This window comes from Rutilus rutilus, assembly GCF_951802725.1.
Source record: "Rutilus rutilus genome assembly, chromosome: 1".
NCBI classification, from domain to species: Eukaryota; Metazoa; Chordata; class Actinopteri; order Cypriniformes; family Leuciscidae; genus Rutilus; species Rutilus rutilus.
Window position 1 is genome coordinate 74,095,180 of NC_140209.1, and position 22,931 is coordinate 74,118,110.

At 40.8% G+C, this 22,931-nt stretch overlaps 1 protein-coding gene across 1 annotated transcript in view; it reads left to right on the forward strand.

The window, feature by feature from the left end:
- LOC311305800 (uncharacterized protein) overlaps positions 1–22,931 on the forward strand; it is a 1,224,369-nt gene that overhangs the window by 730,748 nt on the left and 470,690 nt on the right. Inside the window, exons 25-26 of the mRNA XM_084433678.1 lie at positions 20,900–21,073; positions 21,308–21,481. Of these exons, the coding sequence (XP_084289804.1) occupies positions 20,900–21,073; positions 21,308–21,481 (348 nt within the window). The remainder of the gene's footprint in view (positions 1–20,899; positions 21,074–21,307; positions 21,482–22,931) is intronic.

Consider the following 22,931-nt stretch of genomic DNA (forward strand, 5'->3'; position numbering starts at 1 on the left):
AAGCTTTGTATTCTGTATCCATTTAAAAGTTAAATAATATACGAAAATAAAGCAAATACATTTTAAAGGTGTCTGGAGTGTGTGGGTATTTCTCTATAGTGAACTCATATTTTTCAGATGTACCTGCAATTTGCTAGTTTCAAAAACCATCTGGAATCTGCCACAAAATAAGTGCACACACAACACACTTTAAAAATATTAATTACTCAATTCCACATATTAAACACTTTACAACTGACAATCTAATGCTGCGTTCACACCAAACGCGAATCTGCGTCAAAATTCGCGCCTGCCGCGTCTAGTTATACGCGTGACCACTTTGTGTGCATTCGCGCGTCAAGAGTGAAATTGACGCGCGTAAAATCAAAAGTTTGAAGCGAAATTTACGCGCGTCAAAGGCGAAGTCAGGGGGCGAAAGTTTCTAAGCTGTTGGCGGCCATCTTTTTTAGATGTTTATCGAGCATTAGCAATAGCATTAATCGAGAGAGTCACCGCTCTTATATGATCTGAAGAGCAGAAACAGCTGCGTAGGGGACATCGTCGCTGTACTCGGGTCCACCAAAACCTCCGGAGGGTTTCAGGAGTTTCACAATTTGCTCCAGGAGGTAGGTTTGGTGGACCTAACGGTGAGGACGCTGACGAGGACAGCGTAGGCCGTATAAAGCCTCGGCCTCGAGTGGTCGCTGCCTGACGAGCCCGCGCTGTAAAGCCCGGCGCGAGGTTCACCCTCTCCCGCACCTAATCTGTCATTTATTTTTGTTTTGATAATAAATGGAGGCAGCCTCCAAAAGTGAACCCTGTCCTGTTATTTTTTTTGAAAAGTTTTTATACACTTAATTGTGTTTGGTGTCTTTACATTAGATTAATAAAGTTTAATATAGGCTAATCTAGAATAGATATGGAATAAATAGCATTCAATACAAATGAGTAGGCTATCTCTCATATTGAAATCGAGTTTTTATGTGAAAGATTTGCTTTGTTGTGCATTTTAGTCATATTACAAAATAATTTATTGAGGCCAAACATAAAATAACATTAAACTGGCAGTTCACCACGTGACAGCAGCAAGCAGGCAGGCTCCTGATTGGTTAACGCGGCGCGAATTGACGCAGAAGTTCAGATTTTTCAACTTGGGCGGCAGACGCGAATTCGCGTCAAACGCGTGATGCACAAAAAGCACAATTCGCGCTTAACGCGCGAAACGCGCCAGACGCTCAATTCGCGTCTAGTTCGCGCGAATGAGGCGAATTCGCGTCTACCGCGCTAAACGCCTCATTCGCGCCGCAAGACCTCCAGACGCGCGTAAACGCGTCTTACCATTGACTTAACATTGAAATCACTCGCGCCAGACGCATATTCGCGTTTGGTGTGAACGCAGCATAACTACTGTAAATCCCTGGGAATTAAGTGTTTTGTAATAAAACTTGCTAAAACAGCATGACAAAATGAACTTACTAACAAATAAATGGAAAGAGACTGTGTAACATTTGTTTTCTTTATTTTTTGTATTTTTTTTTAGCAATTATTTCTAAAAGCTGAAGGAATCTTTCCTCTCTCTGGCCTCCTGTTCTCGTCTCTCCTCATGCTCTCATCGCTCTTTCTTTTCTTTCCTCTCTTTCATTAGCCACTCTCCACTCTACAAGAACACAGGTGTGTTCATCAGCCCCTGCAAAATCAACACAGAATTTAACATTAGTGATGAACCATGGTCAATCTATATTATTATATTAATATTAATGTTACATGGACAAGTTGAGGTACACTTGATGACAGTAGCTTGCTACGTAGCCAACACATATTACATATCAACACTGGTAAAGGAGAAATAAAATCACTATAAAATAAAAAAATTAAAGTTTTGTAACTATCATTTAACTGAGAAACTACATTGTTGTTTAAATAAAACAGTGTTAACTAGCTGACAGGCATTAGCTTGTTCTATTCGGTAATAATAATGATAAAATTGTCAATTTTGCAGCCAATTCACAAAATTGTACCCTCGATTTACATTATTCAAACTTTTAACAAGTCAGTCGTTTACTTATATGATGTTAAACAAATACAATTTAACCACAAAGAAACAATAAGTGTTTTGTAAAGTATTTACACTTGAAAACAGACGCGTCTCCATTTTCTGCCATTTTCGAATATAACGATGACAACTCCTCTCCCGTGGCATCATGGGATAGTAAAGTGTCCATCATATGCGCACTTCAGAATCTCGCCGGAAGTAGTAGGTCATCCGGGTACTTTTCGCCTACTGTTTTTCGAATTCTATGATTTCTACGGAGCCCGGGAAGTGAAAAAACGTACTCGGTTACTAACGTAACCTCGGTTCTCTCTAGAAGAGGGAACGAGTACTGCGTAAGTATCTTACGCTAGGGGAAAATCCCTTTTCCACGAGATACTGAAGCCAAGAAAAATTATCCTTAATTTTGTATTAATGTAAAACGCGTTGCGGCAGCATGCAGACATAGGCAAGACGGCTCGCGTGCCTATTGGCTGCTCTGCGGCAACTGCAGCAGCCTATCGAGCGAGGCCTAGCGTGACGTCAGACCCAATGGGGTGCTTCGCGCCCACTGCGTCACGCCCCGCCGAAACGGGCGTGGCCTAGGCCTATAAATTCAGCTCGCAGGCAGCTATTTCTGGTTTTTCATCGCCGAAGCTTAACCAGAGCGTGTGCATGCACGGCAAGATACGCAGTACTCGTTCCCTCTTCTAGAGAGAACCGAGGTTACGTTAGTAACCGAGTCTTACGAGAGGTCTCGTACTGCGTAAGTATCTTACGCTAGGGGACCCAATGTAAAACGCCGTGCTTGCTGGGATCAACACCAAAGACCCAGGGGCGAAGCCCAGGGTTCATATAGTGCATAATCACCAGGGGAACTCACAGGGAGTCTGGGAAGAGGGAGGGGCGGAGCCACGCTCTTCCACATGCAACAGCGTCCTTAAGACGCAGATGTCATCATACAGCCAGGGCGGGGTGCGGCCTGAGCTGATGGGAAATCATGGGTCCTGCCATTTATACGTCGATCAGCAAGCATTGCTGTAGGGCAGCGCTCAGCAGACACAGTATGCTGAACCAATAGCATCGGAACAGACAGTTCTGGTGCATTTAGACCGACAACAGCCTGGCCTGTAAGGCGGGAACCTCTAGGTTATAGAACCTTATAAATGTAGACGGGGAGGCCCAGCCTGCCGCCATACATATATCTTGTAAGGCAATCCCACTCGACCAGGCCCACGATGAAGCCATGCTTCTCGTGGAGTGCGCTCTGACACCCAACGGACACTGCATGCCCTTGGAAGTGTATGCCAGCGCAATGGCGTCAACTATCCATCTGGATAGGCTTTGTTTCGACGCGGCCAGCCCCTTGGAGCGTCCGCTAAATGAAACAAAGAGCTGCTCCGTCTGTCTGAAGACAGATGAGCGAGACACATAAGCTCTTAATGCCCTGACTGGGCAAAGGAAGCTCGCGTCTCCTTCCTCGTCAGAGACCGGTAGGGCTGACAGGGAAATGACCTGCGCCCTAAACGGTGTGTTGAGGGATTTTGGAACATAGCCGTGCCTGGGTTTGAGTATAACTCTTGAGTCATTAGGCCCAAATTCCATGCACGTCGCACTCACTGAGAGCGCGTGTAAGTCCCCTATGCGCTTCACTGAAGCGAGAGCCAAAAGAAACACTGTCTTGAAAGACAGGTGTTTAAGACCGATGGTCTGTAAAGGCTCGAATGGGTGACCTTTCATGGCCTCTAGCACCGTGGAAAGGTCCCATACAGGGACAGAGGGAGGTCTGGGAGGATTCAGTCTCTTAGCTCCTCTAAGGAAGCGGATGACTAGATCGTTCCTTCCTATTGACTGACCAGACTCTGCGTTCGAGAACGCTGCAATGGCCGCCACATAGACTTTGAGCTTGGAAGGGGTCCTGCCCTTATCCAACAGCTCTTGTAGGAAGGAGAGAACCTCCGTCACCCCACAGTCCGGGGGCGACAAGCCACGAGCCGTGCACCAGCTGGAGAACACTGACCATTTTGAGGAATAGGGACGTCGCGTAGACGGAGCTCTAGCCTGCGTGATCGTGCTTAACACTCCGCTTGGGAGGTCAGCGGGTACCCGTTGATGGCCCAAACGTGAAGGGACCACAGCTCTGGGCGCGGATGCCAAATCGAGCCCTTGGCCTGAGAGAGGAGGTCCCTCCTCACTGGCACTGGCCATGGGGCAGTGCTCTGTAGCTGCATCAGAACTGGGAACCAGGGCTGGTTCTTCCAGAACAGCGCTACGAGTAGCACTGAGCATCCTTCTTCCCTGATCCGCTCTATCACCTGAGTCAGGAGAGAGACGGGAGGAAATGCATAGAGCGGGCGGCGAGGCCAAACATGAGCCAGCGCGTTTCTGCTCTTGGAGAAAAATTCTGGGCAGTGAGCGTTTTCTTGAGACGCGAACAGGTCTATCTCCGCTCTGCCGAATTTCTTCCACAGCAGCTGGACTGTCTGTGGGTGTAGAGACCACTCGCCTGTAGGAACATTGTTCCTGGACAGTCTGTCCGGTCCTACGTTCAGGAGCCCTGGCACATGCGCTGCTCTCAGTGAGAGCAGGTTGCTCTGAGCCCACACCAGGAGGCGTTCTGTCAGCCTGTACAGGTTTCTGGACCTGAGGCCGCCCTGGCGGTTTATGTAGGACACCACTGACATGTTGTCCGAGCGGACCAGGACGTGGTGTCCTTGTATTTGGGGACAAAAACGCGTCAGCGCGCTGTCTACTGCCAGCATTTCGAGGCAGTTTATGTGGAGAAGCTTCTCTCGTTCTGACCATTGGCCGAAGAACGGTCTGCCCTCGAGCAGCGCTCCCCATCCCGTGGAGGACGCGTCCGTAGACACTACCTTCACACTCGAGGAAGTCCCCAGGCTTACACCTGATTGGTACCAGTCGTTTGCTTTCCAAGGTTTCAGAGCTGCGATGCATTTCTGATTGACCTTGAGACGAAGCAGACCGGAAGCCCACGCTCGGCGCGGAACTCGCGCTTTCAGCCAGAACTGTAGCGGGCGCATGCGTAGCAAGCCCAACTGGAGTACTGATGATGCTGAGGCCATGAGACCCAGCATCCTCTGAAATTTCCTGAGCAGGACAGACGCGCCGCAGTGGAAAGAGCTCGCTGCGCGCTGAATGTCTAGTACGCGCTGAGGTGTCAGTCGCGCTATCATAGAGAGCGAGTCCAGTTCTGTGCCCAGAAAAGATATTATCTGTCTGGGGAACAAAGAACTCTTTGCCCAATTGACTCTGAGACCCAGATTCTCGAGGTGATCGAGTAAAATGGTCATGTGCTCTATGAGCACCGAGTGAGATTGAGCTAGAATCAGCCAGTCGTCCAAGTAGTTCAATACTCGCATGCCTCGTAGTCTGAGGGGTGCGAGCGCCGCGTCCATGCACATCGTAAATGTACGGGGTGCCAGGGACAAGCCGAACGGAAGGACTGTGTACTGATATGCCTGGCCCTCGAAGGCGAATCTCAAATATCGCCTGTGACGTGACGCTATCTGTATTTGAAAATACGCGTCTTTCAGATCTATTGACACAAACCAATCTTCTCTGCGAATCTGCGTGAGAATTTTTCTGGTCGTGAGCATTCTGAACTTTCGCTTTGCAAGCACTTTGTTCAGCTGCCTCAGATCTAGAATGGGTCTGAGACCCCCGTCTTTTTTCGGTACCAGGAAGTATCTGCTGTACAGCCCCCCTTCGCTCGAGATAACGGCTCTATGGCCCCTTTGCTCAATAGTTTCGAAATTTCGGCTCGAAATAGGTGTGCTACTTCTGTTTTTACCATGGTCTCGACGCGCGCTGTATAACGGCGCGGGCGTCGGCGAAACTGTAGCGAATAGCCTCTTTCTATAATGTCTAGCACCCATTTCGTAACCCCGGGCAGCCTTGCCCATGCATCTGCACGGGTGGCTAGGGGTTGAATGCGAAGCGCACGCTGGTCGCTTGGCGACCGGGGGGCTTCGGTGTGCCGCAACATAAGCGTCGCGTTTATGACATTTGAGGCAGAGGGCGCGCTGATGACAGCGGGCAGATTGCTCGCGCTCGACTCCTCTGCGGTGGCAAACCGAGAGGGGGAGGGCTGGGCGAATCCCGTAGGATTTGTCATGTCTATGTGTGGATGTGGGCGCGGAATAGCGGGCACATTTATCACACCGAAAGCATTGTCCGCCTGGGCAGAGCGAATGCACACTGGTTTCGTTTTTACAGAAACCTGGAGACATGCAGAACGTAGTGATTGTGGGCACTGGGCAGTGGGCACATCTGCTACGTTTAATGCGCAATCGAGCTGGGTCGATTTTATGTGCGCGAGCCCTGTGTGATGGGCTGTGCTTGTGTGTAGGAATGAGCACTGGGCAGTGGCCATTTTGTCACACTCATAACACCATCGGCCGTGGCCGGGACACCAGAAAATACGCTCTTTGTGGGATTTATCTGGGTAGCCGTGAAAACGGCTTTTGTGTGCAGGCAAGCGGGCAGTGGAACCGGCTTGTTGGCTGCTAAATACACTTGAACAGTCACATTTCTTGGAACTGGACGAGCGATGAGTTTTGGTGGAAGCCCGGCCGCAGCGGGACTTGAACACCGTCGTTTTCCTAGACGTGCTAGGACGACTTCGGGACCGCGGGCTTTACCGCAAGCCTGGGCCGCGGCCCACGCGGAGCGGGGCGGCGGCCAGATGAGCGAGAGCGCGGTCTCGCGCTTCGGGCCTGTCGGCGCTGCAAAGTGGCGGCGGTGGGCGGAGGCTGAGGCTGAGAGCTCTGGGCAGACGGTCTTGCACGGCCTGCTGCAGAACTGGAGCGCTTCGGTAGGAAGTGCTTCATAGCCTGTGACGCTTTCTGTACCTCTGCAAACCTCTCCGCTAAATCCTTAACGGAAGTTCCGAAAAGGCCAGCGGGAGACAGCGGAGCGTCGAGGAACGCGGCGCGCTCAGACTCAGACATTTCGGAAAGCGTCAACCACAGGTGTCTCTCAGCTACGGTGAGAGAGGCCATGCTCCGTCCTATGGCCTGTGCAGCAGACTTAGTAGCGCGGAGAGCGAGGTCCATAGCACTTCTTAAGTCTGGCACGCAAATTGCATCAGGTCCTCTCTCGTCCAGCTTTCGGAGGAGATCGGCCTGGAAAATTTGCAATGTGGCCATAGTGTGCAGCGCTGACGCAGCCTGCCCAGCGGCGGAGAAAGCGCGACCGAGCAGGCTTGACGTAGTGCGGCAAGCTTTAGAAGGTAGCGCCAGCTTAGCGCGCCGTCCAGCAGAGGGCGGGCATAAGTGGTTGGCTATCGCTTCTTCGACCGGCGGCAGCGAATGGTAGCCTCTGTTTTTAGCATCGTCAACAGCGGAGAATGCTAGCGAAACAGAAGAGCGCATTCTAGCAGAATGGGGGGCGCTCCAAGACTTAGCGACTTCTTCATGAAGCTCGGGAAGAAAAGGCGCTGGTCTGGAAGCAGGCGAAGCGCGCTCCCCAGGGAGAAAATATCCGTCCAGCCGGTTGTGTGCAGTCTCGGCGAAGAGTGCCAGACGAGTCCTCATAGTCGCCATGGGCAACTGCTCGCAATGAGGGCAGCCGCCGTCAGCGAGCACGAGAGCTGCATGATCCTCACCCAGGCAGGAAGCGCAGATAACATGGCGGTCCCCGTCACTGAGTGTGGCTCTGCACGAGCCGCAGGATGGCATCTTGAAAAAGACGCAGCTCTTTTAGACAGTGTGTGTCGCGGCGGCGAACACACACGCAGCAGAGAGAAAAAGGATATGAGCGCCGGATAGCGCGGCGGGAAGGCGGTTGAAGGCGGCGCGGCCAGCGACTTCAGAGGTGACTCGTCCCGCTGCAGAGGCTTCTTCAGACGGCGCGGCTTCTCTCGGGATCCAGCGATGCGTGTGCTTCGCTGAAGAGATGAAAAATCAGAAATAGCTGCCTGCGAGCTGAATTTATAGGCCTAGGCCACGCCCGTTTCGGCGGGGCGTGACGCAGTGGGCGCGAAGCACCCCATTGGGTCTGACGTCACGCTAGGCCTCGCTCGATAGGCTGCTGCAGTTGCCGCAGAGCAGCCAATAGGCACGCGAGCCGTCTTGCCTATGTCTGCATGCTGCCGCAACGCGTTTTACATTAATCCAAAATTAAGGATAATTTTTCTTGGCTTCAGTATCTCGTGGAAAAGGGATTTTCCCCTAGCGTAAGATACTTACGCAGTACGAGAGACCTCTCGTAAGAGAACTTTTCTGTGGGAAAAAAAAAACAATCCGTGGCGACGGTTTTGCAATCCGTTTTGCTTCTGAAGAAAACTGAAGGCACGGTTTACAAGTCTGAGAGCGCGGATTAGAAACTCGTGGGTACGGTTTGTTAAACCGAGGGAACAGTTTGAGAATTCGTGAGTACGGTTTATAAACTGAGCGGACGGACTGCAAAACCGTCGCCACGGAATTTTTTTTTTTCTCCCACAGGGCTCCGTAGATTTCAGACATACTACTCTGCTCGCGTACTGTTTTTCGCATACTATATAGTAGGGAAGTATTTGATTTCGGGCGCAGCTTAAATGTGCATAGGGTGCCCTCAGGCTGCTGGTATGGATTGAAAACACAGTACATCAGAGTATCCAGCGCTCATAATGATAACATCGACACATTTGGGTATAAATTCAATAAATATTATTCCTGTCTATAGAAATCTGATGTAAACCTTTGAGAATCTATCAATATTTCTCCAAATCTGCACATTTTTGAGCTAAAAGTCCTAAGGGACGTTGTTTTGTCAAGAGTTGTCATGACGACAGCACAGGAGTTTTTCTCTGAATGAAAGCGGCTGACGCTCATAATTCATATTAAAGGTATCGACTCATTTTTTCATTACATAACTCCTGACACAAATTAAGACATAACTGTCACTATAAGTTTCTCAGAATACAATAGTGGTCAAATACTGAAACTTGAGTCTTATATCTTTTTAATGATGTATAGTTTGTCAAGGTAATAACATTAAATCTGATAGTAACTTTGAAAAAAAAAAAAAAAAAAAAAACGCTTCAGTGTGCTGGCGCACTGGCAAAGGTTAAGAGGTTACTAACACAAAATTAAAAAGGTGATATCAAGCTTTAAACTTTTGTTTAAGACAGACAGTTTGATCATGGGTCAATAATTATATCAGTTTCTCTAGAGGCAGAACAATGTTTTATTTCTGACATCATGACTGAACGCTAGTGATGGGCGCTTTCGAAACACGCTTCATGAAGCTGTGAAACCTTTACGAATCTTTTGTTTCAGATCAGTGGTTCGCAGTGTGTATCAAACTGCCAAAGTCACATGATTTCAGTAAACGAGGCTTCATTACGTCATAACTGTTTCCAAATGTTTAAAAATGTCAATGGTTCACCACTGGGGGGCGATGATCTCTGTGAACCCATGAATCATGCAGATTCACTGAGATTGAACAAGTGTCTGTGGGTTTTACCTGATCTCTGATCAGTTTTATACATTTGTAGACATTTTAATCAGACATTAGTATAATTAAAAGCAATAATAGTAGTTAATAGTCTCTTATTGGCCTGTTTAGTTGAGCCATCCATAAAATACACCGACACTGCCTCACGGTGCAGCACTAAAGCAGATGAACTACCTTTTACAAAACTTGTTTGATTGTCTTCTGCTTAAGGAAATACTTTTATTCCTTAATCTGATCATGTTAGTTTATACAGTTATTCTTTGTTCATGTTAGTTCACAGGGGATTTACTAATGTTAACAGAAAACTTTTGTATTTAAAAATGTATTAGTAAATGTTTAAACTTAAGGTTATTAAATGCTGTATAGTATTGTCCATCATTGGTTCATGTTAACTAATGTAGTTAATGTTAACAAATGAAACCTTACTGTAAAGTTTTAGCAAATAGACAATGTGTCTGAAAACAGCCAACATAAACACATTTGACCCAGTGAGCAAACCAAGGGTAACATTGACATGAAAGAACCTTAAAGATTAAATTAAATGAATGTGTAAACTAACATAAATAGATCAACGCTTTCAACCTTTTTATTGTTACAGTGTTGGTAGTATATTTAAATTAACAATGTGTAGTCTTTCTCCATGTTACCTTTATCTTGATATCCCTGTTTATTTGTCAGCAAAAGTCTGCTGGATGAAGATGAACACGTTAGTTGATCATCATAGATCTGAGTCATTTTCTCTTTCTGTCTTCAGTCTGAATAGATGCAGTATTACAGAGGAACAGAGTCTCATCCTGACTTCAGCTCTGAAATCAAACCCGTCACACCTGAGAGAGCTGGACCTGAGCTGGAATACACTAGGAGACTCTGGAGTGAAAAACCTCAGTGATCTACTGATGAACCCACAACTCAAGCTGGAGAAACTACAGTTAGTATCATTATACTGTACAGCAATTACAGTGTGACTGAAGTTTATTTATTTGAAGACAGCAGGTCTTATGTTTCATTGTTTATAGCAGTGCACTTTCTGGGTTTCCCCTATTGCTCACAGGGAGTTAAAGTGGGATGTGAGTGTGCCGTACGGACTCTTATTCTGGCTGTACTGAAGACGAAGCGGTTTGACCAATCAGATGAAAGGGGCGTTTCAGCGCCGCCCACATGTGCAAACGAAATATCAAAGCCATAAACCGATTTGTAAACCACAAACGAAAAATTAGAAATCGAGCCGAAATCTCATTTTCCGTTTATTAAACTAAACGAAACACCGAATAAACGATCCGTCTTTTCATTTCTTGTTATTCCATTCCAAACAGGAAATGAAATGATCAGATGATACACGGACCGTGTCGTGTGTTCATTCGTTTTTTGATTTAATATTGAAAGTAGAAAAACGAGAAAACACTTCCTTTTTCGTCTTTTTATTTTTTCAAACAAACTAAAAACAAGTATTCAGCTTGATTTTTCACTTTTCGTTCTCAGGTAGAAACATTTATAAACAGCTTGAATATTTGATTTCTACACGTAGGCGGGAATGAAACGCTCCTTTCCTCTGATTTGTCAGCCGAAGATCAAACTGTCCCGTCATCAGTTCTTCCTCAGCTCCGCTCAGCAGAATAAAAGTCCTCCGCTGCTGCAGTTGTACGGATTCTGAACGCGTTTATTGCAACTACTACATTTCATCTTTTTCTCATCAAACACCCAGACTAATGGCTCGACACGACCCGCACCGGGGAAGAGCCTCGACAGGGCTTTCTTATGAGGCTTTCAGTTCTCAAGTGCCAGGGGGTCCGTGAAATAATTTACTATAACCTACTGTATTTTCCAGACTGTAAACTAAAGTCACGTTTTTATCACGAAACACGTTGTGATTTATTCCAGAGTGACCTAGGCCTTTACAATGCATTTAACTTAGTTCACATAATCTAAATGTTGACTTTCAAAAGTAGGCGCGCCAAGAAGACTATTCGCTGTATTTTGGTTTATATATATACAGTATATACTTTTTTTTTTTTCATCAATCTCTTTATTACATTTTGAACATGAAATAAGAACAAACAAAGTTCCCCTTCACATACAAAGAAAAAAAAAATACAAAACATAAACACCAAGAATCAACAAAAATAAACGACAAACAACATAGTAACAATGAAGGAAAAAAACACATTAACTAATAGCTGTGAGTGACGGTCCAAGAACTACTATGGGGGTAAATTGATGCCAAAACCATTGAAAATGGACAGACTAAAAGTCACAAATAGATATTACAACTTGTAAACACAAAAGACAATCTACAAATAGATTAAAAATCCGCAAACAAAGTCCTCATGATCCGCAAATCTAAAACAAGATCTACAAATAGATACAAAGTCCTCAAACAAACTCTTTGTGATCCACAAATATAAAGCATGATCTACAGAAATATAAAAAATCCACAAATAAACACATCCTGATTCACAAATAGAAATCAGTGACTTGAACTTGAAAACCAGAATTTGAATGAATGTAAAGTGACTTGTTTGCAGGTGAAGATCATGTTCTGTTTGTAGATTGTGTCACATTTGTTTTCAGAATTCTGGCACTATTGTTTCGCTGTTGTGACAAAATAATGCCATAATCATTGAAAATGAAGAGACTATGAGTCAAAAATGCATATTACAATTTGTAAACACAAAACAAGATCTACAAATCAATTTAAAATCTGAAAACAAACTCCTCATACTCTGCAAATGTAAAACACAATCTGTAAATAGATTCCAAATCTGCAAACAAACTCCTCATGATCCGCAAATGTAAAACAAGATCTACAAATAGATAAAAAATCCACAAACAGACTCTACATGACATACACATATAAAATGCGATCTACAAATAGATTTACAATCCGCAAACAAACTCTTTATGATTCACAAATAGAAATCAGTGACTTGTACTTGACAACCAGAATTTGAATGAATGCAAAGTGATTTGTCTGTGCATGAGGGTCATTATTTGTTTGTAGATTGTGTTGCATTTGTTTTCAGAATTTTGGCACAACTGTTTCGCTGTTTTTCCCATAAAAAAATCTACAAATGCCCTCCTCACAATTTGTAAACAAACACAGTCTAACTTGTATTTTCAAACCACTGTAAAAAGACATTCTTACACATTCTGTGCAAAGCTCAGCATGCAAGTGTTGAATCTGTGTTTGCAGATCACAGGGCATTCACAGATCCCTCTGCACACGTCTACAGATCTTTTTGGCACTATCTTTCCGCAGAGTGTGTGACTACGATCCACACGTGTAGTCAGCCAATCAGGGGTATTGCTTCAATGTGATGTCACGCCCCCTCAATACGCCCTTTTCAAAATAAGAGTCGACACTTCTCGGATGGGTGGGCTGGGCTCACTGCCATTTATCGTTGCCGGTGTTGCAGCCTACCGAAATCCGACTCCCGGACAAATCGCACTCCTAAAAAATAAAGCGAGTTTATGCACTTCCTTTGCTATATCCGTTTATTGATCGATTTTTCACACAGCAAGCACCCAGACCCTGCATGGAAGCATAGACGTTGGAATAGGGGGGGCTGTTGACATAAAAGCAGACATAAAAAAATGACATAAAAGCAGATCATCATTCATTCATCAGCGCTGTTGTTGGTGCGATGTGTCACGTGACAAGCAATGACGCATCACCAGTTCAAAACTGAATCCCAAAAGTCCGCTTAAGAAGCATAATACGTACAGACTCCATGATTCGCTCTTTTGTTGTTCTGTTTTCTTTCAGGATCAAAAATACAACAAATGAAAGCGTTTATCTGTATTTCCGACTGATGAGAACTATGCATATACATTCATAAATCAGTCAATTTTGTATTTTATTATGAGATATTTTATTCTAATGTGATCAGTGACTCAAGCAGTGATGGACCAAAGAGCGCGCATTTTGACATTTGCTGTAAAAACTTGACATATAAATTCTCAGAAAATGCATTTAATACCAATATATTGAAACGTCTGTTTATATACTCCATTAATAAAGGAGTCCAGACATACGAAAAATATCAGTCCACATGCGTTTTATATTTAATTTGAGGGAAATAGACATGCATGCACTTTTAGGAAGCAAAATATTTTTTAGTAATTCTGTCAATTACATTAAGGTTATTACATTGTCTGCTATATATTTGCTTCTTATTTATTAAATACGAGCAATTGATTGATAAAACATTGATCAAAATTAAGATAAAATTTATACAAAACGAAAATCTTTTAAAAAGAGTTTTCTATAAAACAAAACTTAATCAAGTCGTCAAAATCATGTTTTACCAAAAACAGCGCCGTTGCTAGGGCGCCAGCGCCTCTGCCTCGCGACTGGATGGTAGCCCTGAAGACGCCTAGCAATGATATATCTTTAGTGGTAGTATACATTTAGTTAAGTTATACCTTAAGAGTCTTTGTAGCGCGCTAATGTTATCGGAAAATGCAGCCCAGGTATGATGCGTATGAATGATGCGTAATGGAGATTCCAAAGCGCTCTTCTTTGGTCAGAACCACGGAGAGCAATCGCGGATAGGTCCGTCCTATGCACTGAAACTTTTTACAATGCAACAAAATATTTAAAAAGCATCAAGCTATTAAAATGATGTATACGCACAGATAATATAACAGTAGGCTATATTAGTCAATATTTTTTATTAGGTTAAGCAGTGATTGGACAATTTTATTTAATTTTTTTATTTAACGTTTTTAATTTAAGGCCCACCCTTAAGAGTCTTAAGAGAGACAGAGGCTGTCCGGTACTGTCTGAAATGGTTAACTGTGTTGGCGATGCATGTGCAAAAAAGATTTAACTAATCATAAAGTCAATCAGGATACATAACACAGACATACACTAACTCCTAGCAACGGCGCTGGTCGCGCTAGCTGCACTAGCCGCGCTATCATCCTGGGGTGGCAGAGACGAAGATGTGCAAGGTGATGTGGATCTCAGCTCTCTTCATCTCCTGGTTGCAGCGATAACTCCGAGACTGTACGGGCGCGTTTAAGGTACCTAAACAACGACTGTTGCAACAGGGCTGAGGGCTGGGTTGGAAAATATGTGACATCATTATGTTTTTAATTTAATCAGTGTTGATTATGAAAATGAGCATGCAGCATGATAGGCTATGATACATTTTGAGATGCATAATTGATCTTGGAGACATGGAGTGGGTAAAACATGACCACTTTTTGACCACTTCATTGAGCTTTGTTTTGTAGAAAGTCTCTTTTTAAAAGATTTTCGTTTTGTATAAATTGTATCTTAATTTTGATCCATGTTTTATCAACCAATTGCCTGTATTTAATAAATAAGAAGCAAATGTATAGCAGACAATGTAATAAGGCGCCGACACGATCACTTACATTGCACGTGAACTGGAGGGCGCCGAAACTCAGCTTGTGCCTCACAGATTTGAGAAATATAGGCTATCTATTATAGAAAGCTTGAAATGTCTATTTTTAAACGAAAATATTCAAAACCAAAAGAAATAGACTACTCTCTGATTATGTAGACTAGTCAAGTCAAGTCAAGTTCCGGGAAGCAGACACACTCTGTCAGTTCAAAGCTAGACTAAAAACACATCTCTTTGACCTAGCTTTCACATAATACATTATAGACTTCTATAATTTAATGTTAGGCTGCATAGATTAGGTCAGCCGGAACCGGGAACACTTCCCATAACTCCTGATGTACTCGTTACATCATGAGAAGAATGGCATCTAGGTCTATTTTGCGTGCGGTCGTGCGCTTGAGTGCGGCTATATTAGGCCTACGTAAACGCTCATTATCCTTTAAATTAATATAAAGGGGCGATTTGTCCACGAATGGCTAGTCAACTAGAAAAAAATTTAGTCGGAGGCAGCCCTTATTCCACATATTTTCGAACCAGCAGGCCATTCTGGGTTGAGCGAGCGACCCTGCGGAATGAGCGAGCGGAGGGAATATTCAGAAATGCGCTCTCCGCTCACGAGCTCTGATCGGAACAAACCCGAACCTCATGTCTGCTGAACTTGTGCAGAAATATCAAAATAGACCTAATCAGCTTTTTAAAATTGTTTTTAAAACTAAACATTTAGACTATTTTAGCACAAATTATGATCTTATTGCCGATTTTTTATAATTCTTGACAAAATTAGAATATAGGCTATTAAAAGATTGCAGTTGCCTACTGAAATTTAAACAAAATATAATTGAAAAATATTTTGTTGTGTTTATTAGAAGTAAAACTAGTAAAATTATGTATTCTTTATTATAGCTTAATTCGGTTATTCTGTTCTATTAAATCATTTAACTAAATCCTGATAACGCGGTGTGTATGAGCTGTAAAGTGTACGGTATAGGCCTATATTGAATTGGTGAAGCCAACGTAAATTTATATAAAACATTTTATGATATATCAATTACTATATATATATATATGTATATATATATATATATATATATATATATATAAAAAAATAAATCACATTACATTACAAGTTAAAATTTAAAAAAAAAAAAAAAATATTAGGCTACATTCAATCTCAAAGTTGTGTGCTTTTTTTCTGTCTTGCTCAACCCATCAGGGTATGTCCCATGGGATTTGTAGGAAAAAAAATCTTCGTAAATCCCAGGATCCATTGGAAAAACAACGTGATAATTAAGTGTGCAAACAAGGTATAATTAGCTATGCCTGGAATGAATTAGCGCGCGCGATTTTCACAAGTGCACATCCGCCCTGTTGATGAATTCGACATTCAGCCAATTTCTAAGTAAAACTATACATGTATATTTTTAATTATTCGTAAATTAATATATAAGAGTATAGGCTATTATATGAACTATTATTAAAATATATATATAAACAACTATCATAATACTAATATAGCCTAATAAAATTAATATTTATCATAAAACCAATTTCCAAGTAAACCATATTTTTTTAATTATTATTATATTTATTATATTAATATAATAATATTAATATAATATATCATAAAACTAATTTCGAAGTAAAACTATATATAGGCTACATATATTTTAATTATTATAAAATTATTATATGAATTATTATTTAAAATAAAAAATATATCGGATATTAAAAAATATATATAATCATAAAATTATTAAATACTTTTTATTTGGATGTAGTAACATGTACAGTACACTCACATAAAATGAGTTACAATCAACTGATTTCACCAGTCCGTATTTTAATGCTGTGAAAATCCCACTCCCCCTGCTAAACCTGTCACCACACAATCTCTAAACCAAGATGTGACAGCAGCAGTAGTGTGGTGAGTCTATGACCTTATATACCTGTGCTGGTGATGAGGGGAGTGTGAGTCCTGTATTTTAATGCTGTGAAAATCCCACTCCCCCTGCTAAACCCATCTTGTTTTTTTTTTTTTTTTTTTTTTTTTAAAGGGCCCCTGACCGCAAAGCAACTGCTCCAGCTATTTTAATTGTATATCCATAAGATGTAAAATTGAAAGAATGAAATAAATAATGCTTTTTGGGGCCCTAATGTGCTGGAAAATAACTATTAATAAAAAATAAAAAAAATGTCTAAGGTTTCTTTACATTCTTAGCTTTAAGTGTCAATTATCACTAATAATTTGTTTCATTTCTATTTCTAAGACGCAATTAAGCAAAAAACAAACAAACAAAAAGACAGGTATTTGCCTCATATATATAGAATATGTATTTCATGAACTCTTAAAGCCTATCTTCGTGAAAAAAGGTTAAATATTATTATTTTTAATGACATTCATGTGCAATGGGGAGAGTAATACAATACTTTCCTATGAACCACAGCGTGTTTAACACACAAACGATAAATTCAGTTAAATTAAGTGAAATTAACAGTTTTGTTTTGATAGCTGGTAGTTTTATTCCTTACCCGTCGAAGTTTATAGTTTGAATCGATCTGCCATGTTTTTTTGTTTGTTTGTGTTTGTTTTTTGCATCTTTTATTAACACTAGTTCACTTTCTTTTAATTTATTTAAGTGTAGACAAAGCTTCCATGCAGGATCTGGGTGCTTGCTTTGTGAAAAATCGATCGATAAACGGATATAGCAAAGGAAGTGCATAAACTTGCTTGCGCGTGCAGGCGAGGGGGAGTGCGATTTGTCCGGGAAGTCGGATTTCGGTAGGCTACAACACCGGCAACGGTAAATGGCAGTGAGCCCAGCCCACCCATCCGAGAAGTGTCAGCTCTTATTTTGAAAAGGGCGTATTGAGGGGGCGTGACATCACATTGAAGCAATACCCTGATTGGCTGACTACACGTGTGGATCGTAGTCACACACTCTGCGGAAAGATAGTGCCAAAAAGATCTGTAGACGTGTGCAGAGGGATCTGTGAATGCCCTGTGATCTGCAAACACAGATTCAACACTTGTGAATTCTTACTTGTGTAAGAATGTCTTTTTACAGTGGTTTGAAAATACAAGTTAGACTGTGTTTGTTTGCAAATTGTGAGGAAGGCATTTGTAGATTTTTTAATGGGAAAAACAGCGAAACAGTTGTGACAAAATTCTGAAAACAAATGCAACACAATCTTCAAACAAATAATGACCCTCATGCACAGACAAATCACTTTGCATTCATTCAAATTCTGGTTGTCAAGTAGAAGTCACTGATTTCTATTTGTGAATCATAAAGAGTTTGTTTGCGGATTTTAAATCTATTTGTAGATCGCATTTTATATTTGTATGTCATGAAGAGTCTGTTTGTGGATTTTTTATCTATTTGTAGATCTTGTTTTACATTTGCGGATCATGAGGAGTTTGTTTGCAGATTTGGAATCTATTTACAGATTGTGTTTTACATTTGCAGATTATGAGGAGTTTGTTTTCAGATTTTAAATTGATTTGTAGATCTTGTTTTGTGTTTACAAATTGTAATATGCATTTTTGACTCATAGTCTCTTCATTTTCAATGATTATGGCATTATTTTGTCACAACAGCGAAACAATAGTGCCAGAATTCTGAAAACAAATGTGACACAATCTACAAACAGGACATGATCTTCACCTGCAAACAAGTCACTTTACATTCATTCAAATTCTGGTTTTCAAGTTCAAGTCACTGATTTCTATTTGTGAATCAGGATGTGTTTATTTGTGGATTTTTTATATTTCTGTAGATCATGCTTTATATTTGTGGATCACAAAGAGTTTGTTTGAGGACTTTGTATCTATTTGTAGATCTTGTTTTAGATTTGCGGATCATGAGGACTTTGTTTGCGGATTTTTTATCTATTTGTAGATTGTCTTTTGTGTTTACAAGTTGTAATATCTATTTGTGACTTTTAGTCTGTCCATTTTCAATGGTTTTGGCATCAATTTATCCCCATAACTACTGCCCAGTCATTTGCAGCAAAAAACATGGGACACTAAGTTTACTCAGGATTGTCTGGGAAGGTCAACTTCCCAACATATTCAAAAAAAGGGGGTATATATATATATATATATATATATATATATATATATATATATATATATCAGGGTCCCGCGGATCCTTAAAAAGTCTTAAAAGGTCTTAAATTAGATTTTTTAAATTTAAGGCCATAAAAAGTCTTAAAAATATATATTTTTTTAAAAATGTCTTATTTTTACTTATGAAAGGTCTTAAATTTTAGATGTCACTTTGACTTAGTTTTAATTTCGAAAGCATTTAGATAAGTCTATCTAATTAGCGTAGGCCTACTTATTATTATTTTAATTCTATCTTTGTGGATTTGCTTGTTCACGTGACAATTCGCGTCACTTACGGCAGCATATTAGCCTACGCCTGTCTCCTGCACGCGAGAGGAGAGAAGAAAACGAGTAAATGTCAGTTCAATTGTAAATTCATTCTTTATGTGCTTAGGAGTGTTCGCGATATTGTCTATGAACTATGATGATATTGTAATCATTGTTTTAACTATGTACGAGGCACTGCGAGTGCGAGCTGACATCGCGTTTCTCTCATGCTTACTTTCATTGCGTGATGTGTCAGTGCAGTTATAGATGTGCCCAAATGAGTTTTATATCATATTATGTTGTTATATTAGAATATCACATGAGCAAGAGTGCCGTTTTCCTTTGCACAATTGCAAATGTGCTATTTATTTTATACAACAGTTAAATTAACAATAAAGTTAACATTGTGAGTTACTTTTTGGACACAATATTGTCAATTTTCACTTTTTATCGCCAACGAGAATTTCATAATGAAGCCAACAGACAGCGATGATTTTTTGTTTTTGTTTCACTGAAATCCGCGTTTTGAACGAATCATTTTAACGATTCAATGAACAATCACTTTTTTCTGAATGAATCAGCCGTTTGATCAAATCGGTTGAATAAATGACTCCAACAACTCGCTTATTAAGACAGTGACTTGCTGCCACATACTGGTGGTTTTAGTTTCATATTTAATGTATCCTTTAATTAAAACGTTAAAATTATAAATCATTTCATATTTAAATATTGAATAGCTTTATTTATGCAATTGTTAATGAAGTGTAAATATAGTAGGCTAATGCCAGTTTTGATGCCGCTTCTGTGTCACCTCTGCACTGCAAGGATGGATTTTAAATTAATGATTTAATTTGACATTGATACTGTGTTATTCTAATATAATTTAATTTGAATGTTAGAATTTGACATAAAAGGTGATGCATACCTCTAAATACGTTTAGAAACAATGTCCATATATAGGTGAAAATGCCCCTGGAAATCAATTTAAGATAGCAAATATTGCCCCTTAATAAAAATGTTAATTTCGGTCACTACTGTGAACTGACCACTGCATAGAATATAAAAAATATGAATATCATGGGTTTGCTGTCAACAACAGGCCTAAACCAGCCAGGATACCAGTACAAAAACACAATCAGTAAAATATCATCTAATTATTATCAACAAAACTTTGAAACTATCGAGACATATTTTTGTCAATATTGCACACCCCTAAAGTACGGTATTAATTTTGATTTCTTCAGGTCTTAAAAAGGTCTTAAAAAGCCTTAAATTTGACTTTAAAAATTGTGCAGATACCCTGATATATATATATATATATATATATATATATATATATATATACTTTTTAACCACAAATGCCCGTCTTGTACCATCTCTGAGATGTGCCACGTATTACATCATCACATTGGAAAGGTCACACGTCACGTCATCAAAAAATGTGTTTTGGGGTTTTATGACCCTTTAAAAATGAAATGAAATGAATGTGTAAACATGAATACATCAACAATTTCAACCTTTGTATTGTTACAATGTTGGTAGTATATTTAAATGAACAATGTGTAGTCTTTCTCCATGTTACCTTTACCTTGATATCCCTGTTTATTTGTCAGCAAAAGTCTGGATGAAGATGAACACGTTAGTTGATCATCATAGATCTGAGTCATTTTCTCTTTCTGTCTTCAGTCTGAATAGATGCAGAATTACAGAGAAACAGAGTCTCATCCTGACTTCAGCTCTGAAATCAAACCCGTCACACCTGAGAGAGCTGGACCTGAGCGGGAATACACTAGGAGACTCTGGAGTGAAGCGCTTATGTGCCGTACTGAAGGATTCACACTGTAAACTGGAGAGATTGAGGTCAGTCACATTCACATACAAGAATCAAAATGCTTAAAATCACTTAAACAGTTTAAACTAAAACACTTTAACACTGTATTTGTGCAAACTTAGTATTTTGTGATCTGGTGAAATAAAGATGAAGATCTCTCTTCCTCTCTCTGTTTTATTTGCTTATGAAGATGATGTGACTTTACAAAATAAAGAGTTTTCTTTTCTTCTGTCTTATTTTCTTCTCTCTCTCTGCTAATGTAGTTTAATCTACTGTGATATGACAGATGAAGGTTGTTCTGATGTGACTTCAGCTCTGAAATCAAACCCGTCACACCTGAGAGAGCTGGACCTGAGCTGGAATACACTAGGAGACTCTGGAGTGAAAAACCTCAGTGATCTACTGATGAACCCACAACTCAAGCTGGAGAAACTACAGTTAGTATCATTATACTGTACAGCAGTTACAGTGTGACTGAAGTTTATTTATTTGAAGACAGCAGGGCTTATGTTTCATTGTTTATAGCAGTGCACTTTCTGGGTTTCCCCTATTGCTCACAGGGGGTTAAAGTGGGATGTGAGTGTGCCGTACGGACTCTTATTCTGGCTGTACTGAAGACGAAGCGGTTTGACCAATCAGATGAAAGGGGCGTTTCAGCGCCGCCCACATGTGCAAACGAAATATCAAAGCCATAAACCGATTTGTAAACCACAAACGAAAAATTAGAAATCGAGCCGAAATCTCATTTTCCGTTTATTAAACTAAACGAAACACCGAATAAACGATCCGTCTTTTCATTTCTCGTTATTCCATTCCAAACAGGAAATGAAATGATCAGATGATACACGGACCGTGTCGTGTGTTCATTCGTTTTTTTATTTAATATTGAAAGTAGAAAAACAAGAAAACACTTCCTTTTTCGTCTTTTTTTTTTTTTTTCAAAAAAACTAAAAACAAGTATTCAGCTTGATTTTTCACTTTTCGTTCTCAGGTAGAAACATTTATAAACAGCTTGAATATTTGATTTCTACACGTAGGCGGGAATGAAACGCTCCTTTCCTCTGATTTGTCAGCCGAAGATCAAACTGTCCCGTCATCAGTTCTTCCTCAGCTCCGCTCAGCAGAATAAAAGTCCTCCGCTGCTGCAGTTGTACGGATTCTGAACGCGTTTATTGCAACTACTACATTTCATCTTTTTCTCATCAAACACCCAGACTAATGGCTCGACACGACCCGCACCGGGGAAGAGCCTCGACAGGGCTTTCTTATGAGGCTTTCAGTTCTCAAGTGCCAGGGGGTCCGTGAAATAATTTACTATAACCTACTGTATTTTCAGGACTGTAAACTAAAGTCACGTTTTTATCATGAAACACGTTGTGATTTATTCCAGAGTGACCTAGGCCTTTACAATGCATTTAACTTAGTTCACATAATCTAAATGTTGACTTTCAAAAGTAGGCGCGCCAAGAAGACTATTCGCTGTATTTTGGCTTATATATATATACAGTATATACTGTAGCGACAATCACTTCTGGGGAATAATTAACTCAAATGAAGGGAATATTCATGAGTTTATGAATATGATTTGCTTATCGTCTACACAGATTAAATTACCCAAAGAGGGAATATTTGATCAATTGTCCGGGTAACCTTTACCAGAATTAATTTCAGTTATCTAAACATACTTTTTGTCCCGCAAACTTTATGTAAGACTTCCTTATTAAATATCAATAAAAGTACCCTTCTTACAAACTCCAAGAAAGATGAATTTTCTGGCCATGAACATTAATTTTCCTGTGTTTATAAAATTAAACTACTCAACGTAGTAAATAATAAAAGCTTCGTAGCTTAGATCGTACATTTTCATCTAGTGTATATATATCTATG